At 38.1% G+C, this 11,581-nt stretch overlaps 1 protein-coding gene across 1 annotated transcript; it reads right to left on the bottom strand.

The window, feature by feature from the left end:
* Positions 1-530: 530 nt before the first annotated feature.
* LOC113273894 (HMG-Y-related protein A-like) lies at positions 531-1,675 on the bottom strand. The gene is made up of 2 exons (XM_026523472.1): positions 1,530-1,675; positions 531-1,444 (listed from the first exon to the last, which is right to left on the bottom strand). Exons 1-2 carry the CDS (start codon positions 1,566-1,568, stop codon positions 863-865), a joined length of 621 nt encoding a protein of 206 aa, XP_026379257.1. The 5' UTR covers positions 1,569-1,675; the 3' UTR covers positions 531-862.
* Between the last annotated feature and the right edge of the window lie 9,906 nt (positions 1,676-11,581).

Genomic DNA, 11,581 nt, shown 5'->3' with positions numbered 1-11,581 from the left:
GATTGGTTTCATTCATTCTTACATACTTCCATTATCCATTTAACCAATAAATACAGATTCAAATTCAACTGGGTCAGTCTACTTCCCACATGAAAGCATTCAATGCAAGCATTATCAAACAAGATATACCCATCTAAAAATGACAACTTCATAATGCTTAACTTCACAAATCATGATTCCTACTGAATCTATCACCTAAGAAAAACATCCATTCAAAAGAAACAAAAAAGACAACCCAAAAAAATAAAAAAAAAATAATGATCCACAATTTCAAAGATCAAAGTTGTTTCTTTAACTTTGTAATAATGAAAAGGGTTGATTCAACTCAAATTTCACTATTTGCTAAAGATTAAACATGGGGGTCTATCCACATCAAACATTCAAAACCCTTTTTGTTGCTGTCTCTCTGTCTCAAGCAACAGAAACCCAAAGTAATAACAAACAATCTCAAAAAGTACATTCTTCATCACAAACTGCAACTGAATATCTTTGTAGCAAATGAAAAAATACCCACTCAAAACAAGGACTAATGAAATTAGTAACAAGATCTATTGATTCCATTGAAATTAAGTTGAACAAACACAACTAAAGAGTAAATTAGAAACCCCCCACACCCTAGATCAACTTGAAAAAACATAAAGAGTCATTCATTCTTCTCATGTTTCTTCTGCATCAAATGTACATGCAATTACAGATAACAAAAGGCAGCAGCAACACACAAACTTACAGCTAAAATTAAAAAGGACTACACCCAACAGAAGTAAGAATTAAACCCATTACTCACAAAAGATCAGAGAGCCCCATCCATAAACTACCCTAAAAATCAGTCACAATCTACCACATCACCTTCTCCTTGTTCAGATCAGAAACCCACAGTACCAAAAGGAGCCTTAACCTTTGGAGGTCTACCACGAGGTTTAGGAGAACCAGTGATGTTAAGTCCACCTGCACCACCACCACCAGGAACACCAGCTGGAACAACTTCATCATCATCACCTTCTTCATCATCACCACCTTCACCCTCCCCTTCATCAGCCTTGACCTTTTTAGGTCTACCTCTTGGTCTTCCAGAAGGTTCAGAAACCTTTCTTTTCTCAGCAACAGAAGCACCACCAGACTCATCTTTATTCTTTGGTGGTCTACCTCTACCTCTTGGTGGACCAACATGAGCAGCTTTAGCAGCAGCTAAAGCCATTGCTGCTGCAGATTTAGGTTTAGGTGGACGACCTCGACCTCTTTTTGCTGGTGCATCTGGGTTTGGACGCATGTAGTTATTCTTCACAAAAACAAGCTCCCCACTCTCCTTAAGTTTATCCAAGTTCTGAGTTAGTAGCTCTGTATGTCCTGCTGGTAGATCTCCGTATGTTGATTCTATGTAGTTTGAAATACTTGATTTGTTTGAACCTGCTGCTTCATTTAGAGCTGAAATTGCTCTAAATATCATCTGCAAATCACAAAAAACAACAAAATTAATACAAATCTATGACTAAAATTGATAAAATAAAACGGGGGGTGTGTGTTTTTCATACCTCTGGGTACTGTGGGAGTGATCGAGGAACCATCGCCATTAAAGAAAAAGGATGAAGACAAACACAGCAGAAGAAAGGGGAGTGTTTGTTTGGTTGGGGAGAAGATGAGAATGAAAGGTTAAACAAGGATATAAAAAGGGAGTGTTTGTGTTTTTGGTTTTGGTTTTGGTTTTGGATCGAATCTGATGGAGAAAAACAAGAGGGTTTTGAAGTGAGGATCGACGGCTGGGAATTGATTATTGGGTATAGATCGGTGGGTTTCGATTGGAGAGTTTGGAGATCATGCGGATTGATGACGTGGATTAGGATAAAAGTTGAAAGAGAAGGGCCGGTTTCTAAATTGTTATTTTTTTTTGTAATTTCATCCTTAGTGCTACAGTCTTTGACAAGGTTTAGTACTTGATGCGTTGCAGCAGTTATTAGCTGGAGTTGATTTGACCTGAGGCCGACTCATTTTATTTTTTTTGTGTTAACGTTTGACTGTGATGAGTCAGACTGGATATTTTGATGCGAATCAAGTTCATCCAACACGGCGAGTTATTGGATCGTCACTTGCTCGTTCAAGTTTGCAACATTGTCATGGATAATAAACGAGTCAAAAAAGAGCTCTTTCGGTGGTCATCTTTGAGCCCATTTTGTACAGGTTCATTTTTTTTCTTTGCTCCAATTTGTACAGGTTCAGACAATGTGATGGCCGAGATGTCGTCGAGATTTAAAATCTCGATCCATGACCGTGACTGAGTTTTATAATGTCGGCGAGCCAGGTTTGGCCGAAAAAACTCATCTAGACGGATAAAGTCTCGCGGAAACAAGTTAGCAATCCAAAGGGCAGTATTGAACTTAGATATAATTATATTTTCCTTGAAATTCGGTGTTGTTTCATTATATTTGTACAAGTTTGACTTGTGCAAAGTGTGCAAATGCTTGCCATACATGTTACAGCTATAAAATTTCAAAATAAGAGGTCCGAGATTTTACCCAGATAAAGTTATCGAGTTACGTTTTCGTTTTGGATCATTAGGAAGCTCAATTAATATCTTACATATCGAAGGCTCTGGCTGAGCATTTGGTGCCCAAGTCCGCCGCCCTGACCCAGTTCATCCCTTTCTTTACTGGTGGATACCTGACTCATGCGATGATTGACTGGATACGAATGTAATTCTGGGAATTTAATGTTAGAAAAAAAACGAGTTTTTGTTTTAAAACCAAATATGCATGGATTATGATTTGATCCCTAGACCTATTGCCCACTAATTGTTCTTTTAATTTGAATAGATAAAACAATAGTACCACATAGACTAAAATGTAAAGTGTTTTAGATTTAAATACCATAGAATTGGCTAAAGGATATGGCCCTTTGGGTCAACACACTTTTGTGTGAGGGAGAAGACCTATAATAGGGCAAGGTTGCCTTCCCGTCGGGTGATTCTATCTTTATGCCTTGACTTCTATGTCTGACTTGTGTGTCCCGCATGCTTTAGACACTGGCAGAAGCAAAAGTTGTTTTTCTGAACCTGACAAAAGCTAAAGTTGTTTTCTGCAAAAGCAACACTCTGCTCTATGACTGATAAAAGCAACTATTTGATTTGTTCTTGCACTGTTTTTAAACAAACATTACCAGTATTTTTGTCATACGCATGGGTTCTTTGCATGGCTTTTCCCTCTTGTTTGTAACATCATAAAACACTATATAAGAGAGTAGTTTTCAGCTCATTAGAGACACAACAGAGAAGAAGTAGCTTCTTCCTCTCTTATTCTTCTCTGCTATTGTTTTAGTTTCTCTGTAACTATTTCATTTTCTTCATAAATCTCTGCCATGCTTTAGACGCTGGCAGAAGCAAAAGCTGTTTTTCTGAACCTGACAAAAGCTAAAGTTGTTTTCTGCAAAAGCAACACTCTGCTCTATGACTGACAAAAGCAACTATCTGATTTGGTCTTGCACTGTTTTTAAACAAACATTACCAGTATTTCTGTCATACGCATGGGTTCTTTGCATGGCTTTTTCCTCTTGTTTGTAACATCATAAAACACTATATAAGAGAGTAGTTTTCAGCTCATTAGAGACACAACAGAGAAGAAGTAGCTTCTTCCTCTCTTTTTCTTCTTTGCTATTGTTTTAGTTTCTCTGTAATTATTTCATTTTCTTCATAAATCTCTGCCATGCTTTAGACGCTGGCAGAAGCAAAAGTTGTTTTTCTGAACCTGACAAAAGCTAAAGTTGTTTTCTGCAAAAGCAACACTCTGCTCTATGACTGACAAAAGCAACTATCTGATTTGTTCTTGCACTGTTTTTAAACAAACATTACCAGTATTTCTGTCATACGCATGGGTTCTTTGCATGGCTTTTTCCTCTTGTTTGTAACATCATAAAACACTATATAAGAGAGTAGTTTTCAGCTCATTAGAGACACAACAGAGAAGAAGTAGCTTCTTCCTCTCTTATTCTTCTCTGCTATTGTTTTAGTTTCTCTGTAACTATTTCATTTTCTTCATAAATCTCTACCATGCTTTAGACACTGGCAGAAGCAAAAGCTGTTTTTCTGAACCTGACAAAAGCTAAAGTTGTTTTCTGCAAAAGCAACACTCTGCTCTATGACTGACAAAAGCAACTATCTGATTTGGTCTTGCACTGTTTTTAAACAAACATTACCAGTATTTCTGTCATACGCATGGGTTCTTTGCATGGATTTTCCCCCTTGTTTGTAACATCATAAAACACTATATAAGAGAGTAGTTTTCAGCTCATTAGAGACACAACAGAGAAGAAGTAGCTTCTTCCTCTCTTTTTCTTCTCTGCTATTGTTTTAGTTTCTCTGTAACTATTTCATTTTCTTCATAAATCTCTGTCATGCTTTAGACACTGGCAGAAGCAAAAGCTGTTTTTCTGAACCTGACAAAAGCTAAAGTTGTTTTCTGCAAAAGCAACACTCTGCTCTATGACTGATAAAAGCAACTATTTGATTTGTTCTTGCACTGTTTTTAAACAAACATTACCAGTATTTTTGTCATACGCATGGGTTCTTTGCATGGCTTTTCCCTCTTGTTTGTAACATCATAAAACACTATATAAGAGAGTAGTTTTCAGCTCATTAGAGACACAACAGAGAAGAAGTAGCTTCTTCCTCTCTTATTCTTCTCTGCTATTGTTTTAGTTTCTCTGTAACTATTTCATTTTCTTCATAAATCTCTGCCATGCTTTAGACACTGGCAGAAGCAAAAGCTGTTTTTCTGAACCTGACAAAAGCTAAAGTTGTTTTATGCAAAAGCAACACTCTGCTCTATGACTGACAAAAGCAACTATCTGATTTGGTCTTGCACTGTTTTTAAACAAACATTACCAGTATTTCTGTCATACGCATGGGTTCTTTGCATGGCTTTTCCCCTTGTTTGTAACATCATAAAACACTATATAAGAGAGTAGTTTTCAGCTCATTAGAGACACAGCAGAGAAGAAGTAGCTTCTTCCTCTCTTATTCTTCTATGTTACTGTTTTAGTTTTTCTGTAACTATTTCATTTTCTTCATAAATCTCTGCCAAGATCTTAGAGTACCTTTTTTGTATGATACATTGAGGAGTACTATCAGTAGTTGTATCCTGGAGGTGACTCGCCAACTGCTATAGCATCTCAGAGGAGTAGCAGGCGATGTTGCCTTTAGGTCAGCGTATCTCATACGTGCCTCTACTAGTTCCTGCAACAATTATCTGTGCATCTCCAGGAACATCAGTCAAGCGTCGGTTTGAGCTAAGTATTTTCTTCTAAAGTATTACGATTGTTGTTACATGTCTCCAACAATATAAAGGCAATATCCTTCATTACTATATTTTTGTTGTAACAACATGGTAAAAAGTACTGTAGACAAACCCCCAAAGTTTAGAGGAAAAGACTTTAAACGATGGCAGTCCAAAATGTTATTCTTTTTAAAAGACCAAAGGTTAGATGAAGTTGCTTTAGAAAAACCCTCAAGAAGGCTTCATGACCGTGGTTATGAAGATAGACTGGATAGGTGGACTAGGAAGAATTACATGTGCAAAAACCATATACTTAATTGTCTGGATGACTCCTTGTATGACTTTTATAATGCAAAAAGAAAATTTTACTGCTTTTGATTTATGGGAAGCCCTGGAAGAAAAATATCTTGCTAAGACTGCTGGAAGTAAGAAGTTATTGGTGGCTAGGTTCCTTGAATATAAGATGACTGATGAAAATCCTGTAGTTGAACAATTCATGGAACTCCAGCTAATCATCAACGAAATTCTTGTTGAAGGCATGTTTGTTGATGAAGCTCTACAAGTATCTGCAGTGATTGAAAAGCTTCCACCCTCATGGAACGAGTACAAGAGGAGGCTGCAACACAAGACTCGTGAAATCACCATGATAGAGCTGGGGAAAAAGATCCAAGTTGAGGAACTACTGTGCTGCAAGGACGAGAGCCTGATGCTGAGCAAAGACATGTCCAACAAAGCTCATATCCTAAACGATAATGTTGCATCAAAGAAAGGGCATGAAGGAAAATCTGAATCCATCAAAAATGGTAACAAACGTCGTAACTCCAAAGGTAACCATCTTAAACCAAAGGGTGGTGTCTCTAAAAACACCATCAAAGGTGACTGCTATAACTGTGGTAAGACCGGTCATATGGCCAAAGACTGTAGGGCGCCTAAAAAGACCAAAAATGATCCAAGACAGAAACATAAGGCAAACATAGTAGATGAGTCTGGATATTTTACTGGCATGGTGTCTGAAGTCAACCTTGTCTCTAATGTGACCAATGTGAGAGACTGGTGGTTAGATTCTGGAGCCACCAGGCATGTATGCAAGTTCAGAAATGCTTTCTCCTCTTATGACACAGTGGGAGACGATGAGAAATTGTTTATGGGGAACTCTTCCACCACGAAAGTGGTGGGAAAAGGCAAGATTGAATTGAAGCTCACTTTAGGAAAAACTCTTGGATTGAATGACGTGTATCACGTCCCGGACATATGCAAGAATCTTATCTCAAAAACCATCTTACTTGGGAAAGGTTTTAAGTTTGTAGCTAAATCTAACAAAGTTGTAATCTCTAAGGGTGGTGACTTCGTAGGAAAAGGTTATGTCAATGAAAACATGATTAAGCTTAGTGTACTTTCTTTGAACTTGAATGTTAATGCATCTTGTTCTGCTTATGTTTGTGACTCCTCACATGTTTGGCATGATAGACTAGGACATGTTAATTTCAAATCCATTGAAAGACTTGCTACTTTAGGTTGCATTCCTAAAATAAACATTGACAGAGGTCATAAATGTGAAATTTGCGTTGAATCTAAATATGCAAGAAAACCCTTTAACAAAAAGGTTGAACGCAGTACAACTCCCCTAGAACTAATCCACTCGGATTTAGGAGATTTGAAATCAACACCAACTAGAGGTGGTAAAAAATGGTACATCACTTTTATCGATGATTACTCTCGATATTGTCAGGTTTATCTTCTTAGAAGTAAAGATGAAGCCTTAGACGCTTTCAAATTATATAAACTTGAAGTAGAAAACCAAAGAGGTGTTACAATTAAAACTCTTAGGTCAGACCGAGGCGATGAGTATGTGATACCTATAGGAGAATTTAACAAACTTAATGGCATCATTCATGAAACTATTGCACCTTCTTCACCCGAGTCGAATGGAGTAGCTGAAAGGAAAAACCGAACACTCATAGATATGGTGAACGCTATGTTAGCTACTTCAGGGCTACCTTCGAACCTGTGGGGGGAAGCAATTCTCTCTGCTTGCTATATATTGAACCGAGTACCATTTAAGAAATCTGACAAAACTCCATATGAGTTATGGAGAGGTAGACAACCTTCCTATCCATTCTTTAAAGTGTGGGGGTGTTTGGCCAAGGTGGCCATCCTCGTTCCAAGAAAACCAAAATAGGACCTAAAACTGTGATTGTGTTTTCCTAGGATATCCTGAGCACACTAGTGCTTATAGGTTCATGGTATTGGTCAGAACACCATAATGGAATCCAGAGATGCAGTGTTTTTGAACACATTTTCCTTTAGGGTCTGGACCATAAAAGGGTCCGCGATGATCTCACAGATGTTCCTTCGACTAGTCAACCCCCTTCTAGATGCTGACCGAACCTAGAAGAAGTAAGAGGGTCAGAACCGAGAAAGTTTCGGTCCAGATTTTGTGACTCTTACGGTAGAGTCTGAACCCCAAACCTATAAGGAAGCTATGACTTCTCCGGAAGCTCCCTTCTGGGAAGAAGCTTCATAATGAGTGGGATTCCATTCAACAAAATGAAACTTGGGAGCTTGTAGACTTACCTCCTGGTAGTAAAACCATAGGTTGCAAGTGGGTCTTCAAAAGGAAACTTAGAACAGATGGAACTATAGAAAAACACAAAGCTAGGTTGGTAGCTAAGGGGTATAGACAACAGGAAGGATTAGATTTCTTTGATACCTATTCACCGGTCACAGAATCACTTCTATCCGGATGCTGATTGCTATTGCTTCTATTTATGATTTGCATATACATCAGATGGATGTTAAAACTGCTTTTTATATGGTGAATTGAATGAAGAAATTTATATGGACCAACCTGAAGGTTTTGTTGTGAAAGGTTTTGAAGACAAAGTATGCAAATTGAACAAATCTCTATATGGTTTAAAACAAACACCTAAACAGTGGAATGAAAAAATTGATCATGTAATGATATCTAATGGCTTCAAGGTTAATGAATCTGATAAATGTGTTTACATTAAATCTGTGGATGATTCTCATGTTATTGTGTGCCTGTATGTTGATGATATGCTCATATTAGGCAGTAACCTTGGTATTATTAATACCACTAAAATCATGCTTAACGGAAATTTTGACATGAAAGACTTAGGCCCCACATATGTAATCTTAGAGGTGAAAATCAGAAAGACGTCTGATGGATATAGTCTTAGTCAATCTCATTATGCTAAAACTGTACTTAAGAGGTTTAATCATGAAAATGCTAAACCTGTATCTACTCCTTATGATCCAATTGTAATTTGAAAAAGAACAAGGGTGAGGGAATTTCTCAACTTGAGTATTCTCGCATTATTGGCAGTCTTATGTATTTGATGAACTGCACAAGACTTGACATTGCCTACACTGTCAGTAGATTAAGCAGGTACACTTACAACCCTGGGAAGGATCACTGGAATGCTCTCTACAGAGTTCTTCGGTACCTGAGAGGAACTTCACACTATTGCTTAAGTTTTGGGAAGTATCTTGCTGTACTATAAGGGTATTGTGATGCCAACTGGATATCAGACTCAGATGAGTGCAAATACACTAGTGGGTACATCTTCACACTTGGAGGTGCGTTTGTGTCATGGAAGTCTTCCAAACAGACATGTATAGCTCGATCCACAATGGAGTCTGAGTTTATAGCCTTGGAGAAAGCTAGAGAGGAAGTTGAATGGATACGAGGTTTCCTGGGAGGAATTCCACTCTGGCCCAAGCCTGTGTCTTCGATCGCAATCCACTGTGAAAGTCAAGATGTTATTGGTTGCGCAAAGAATAGTGTATACAACGGAAAGTCTATAAATCTAAAAAGAAGATACAAGACAGTGAAACAACTACTCTCTACTGGTATCATCTCTATAGACTTTGTGAGGTCTAAAGAGAATATTGCAGATCATTTGACGAAAGGGTTATCTAGAGAGGTAGTTAGATCCACATCGAAGGGGATGGGACTTAAGCTCATAGAATAAATATCCATAAAGGATACTCAACCTTGTGAATGGAGCTCCAAGATCAAGGTTCAATGAGACATATCGAGACAACACTATCTTAGTCCCTCCCTATGGTGTAACTGTGTGATAGTGCTACCTACATGAGTTAAGATGATCTGTTGAGATCTAAATGAGTACCATGGCTTTTCTTAAAAAGGGGTGTGGCAGGACACTCTTAATAGACTCACCTATGTGGATGTTGGAAGTGGGGCCACTTCCTATGAGAATTTGAGCTGATTCTCTAGAGACATTCATTAAGTTCGGGATTTAGCCCATGGCCAAAACGGGCATAACGGCAAGAGCTTGACAGCTTTTCTTTGAGACATCAAGTGTGGTTGTTATTTCTGAATTGCATTCACTGTTGGCGGTTCAAGACATTGTGTTCACCGTTACAACAAGCAGTTCCGGTAACCTCTCACTAAGTTAAGGTTCAATCTCTGGGACACCTTAGCCTAATTTTGATGTATTCTGTTTTCTCGTATTTTTGTCGACATGTTTTATCATTAATGTGGGGGATTGTTAGAAAAAAACGGGTTTTTGTTTTAAAACCAAACATGCATGGACTATGATTTGATCCCTAGACCTATTGCCCACTAGTTGTTTTTTTCATTTGAATAGATAAAACAATAGTCCCACATAGACTAAAATCTAAAGAGTTTTAGACTTAAATACCATAGAATTGGCTAAAGGGATGGCCCTTTGGGTCAATACACTTTTGTGTGAGGGATAATACCTAGACTAGGGCAAGGTTTCCTTTCCCGTACGCACGATGCTTCGCACCAAAGCACGCACGCCGCCGTCCGTCCTGTCGGGTTCGGGTGTGGGTGTGGGTTCACTAGATCTTATCTTTTTGCTGAAAGTCTTCGCACGCGTTTTCCACACATGTAGAAGAATCTTACTCCTTGTCTGAACGTGTTTTGGCTTGACTTCTATGTCTGTCAGACTTGTGTGTCCCGCATGCTTTAGACACTGGCAGAAGAAAAAGTTGTTTTTCTGAACCTGACAAAAGCTAAAGATGTTTTCTGCAAAAGCAACACTCTGCTCTATGACTGACAAAAGCAACTCTCTGATTTGGTCTTGCACTGTTTTAAACAAACATTACCAGTATTTCTGTCATACGCATGGGTTCTTTGCATGGCTTTTTCCTCTTGTTTGTAACATCATAAAACACTATATAAGAGAGTAGTTTTCAGCTCATTAGAGACACAACAGAGAAGAAGTAGCTTCTTCCTCTCTTATTCTTCTCTGCTACTATTTTAGTTTCTCTGTAACTATTTCATTTTATTCATAAATCGCTGCCAAGCTCTTAGAGTACCTTCTTTGTATGCTACATTGAGGGGTACTATCAGTAGTTGTATCCTGGAGGTGACTCGCCAACTGCTATAGCATCTCAGGGGAGTAGCAGGCGATACTGCCTTTAGGTCAGCGTATCTCAAACGTGCCTCTACTAGTTCCTGCAACAATTATTTGTGCATCTCCAGGAACATCAGTCAAGCGTCGGTTTGAGCTAAGTATTTTCTTCTAAATTATTACGATTGTTGTTACATGTCTCCAACATTTAATAGGCTTTCGATTGGGTGTTATCGAAGAAATCTTATGGCTCATACTTTTTATGAATGATGTCATTCTCGGATGCTACGAGTATATTTTGTTATGAATAGTATCTTGCCTTAGTTACATGGGCTTGTATATTTGTCATTCTTATGCACGCAAGATTACTTGGCAAGAGTAGTTTTGTTAGCATCATGTACTACTTGTTGGTTGATCTATCTAAGTAACATATTTGTTGGTTGATCTAAGTAACACATTTGGTTCCAAGAAAAAGAAAAAAAAATCTTGGTATCGAAACCCTTTGTACCAGATATGACGTGCGCTTAAACTGTCTCATACTTCAGAGAAGAAGAATATGAATCCTTACCAGTTTACTCGATCACACGTTGGTATGTCTCTTAGATAATGTATGAGTCTTTTGGGTTAAGAATTGGTGTTGGTTTCATTTTTGAGACAAGATTTCGTGGGTGCATTGGCGAAAAAGTTGATGAGATTTTGTTCTTGCGATTAGAGAAATACTTAAATGTCCACTTATGAGGTGAGGTTTGCATGATGGAAGACTTTTCTAATCGTACTGTGGTAGTGTTATAGTTTCACTGTTTTGAAAAAGCTAGCATATTGCATCCATGAAGTATAGATCCTTGGGCTTACATTATAATAAACTCATGTTGATGTTCAGTTAATGAAGGTGATACCGAGATATGATCTGAAAACGCATGGGTGCCAATTAAACCACCAACTTTTTTTCGTTCAACA

Source organism: Papaver somniferum, chromosome 4, assembly GCF_003573695.1.
Source record: "Papaver somniferum cultivar HN1 chromosome 4, ASM357369v1, whole genome shotgun sequence".
NCBI classification, from domain to species: Eukaryota; Viridiplantae; Streptophyta; class Magnoliopsida; order Ranunculales; family Papaveraceae; genus Papaver; species Papaver somniferum.
This window is presented reverse-complemented; position numbering and strand designations above follow the sequence as displayed.

Coding starts and splice junctions, on each gene's coding strand:
- LOC113273894 (XM_026523472.1), bottom strand. CDS start 1,568: ATGGCGATGGTTCCTCGATCACTCCCACAGTACCCAGAG. Junction 1,445..1,529: donor CACTCCCACAGTACCCAGAG/GTATGAAAAACA, acceptor TGTGATTTGCAG/ATGATATTTAGAGCAATTTC.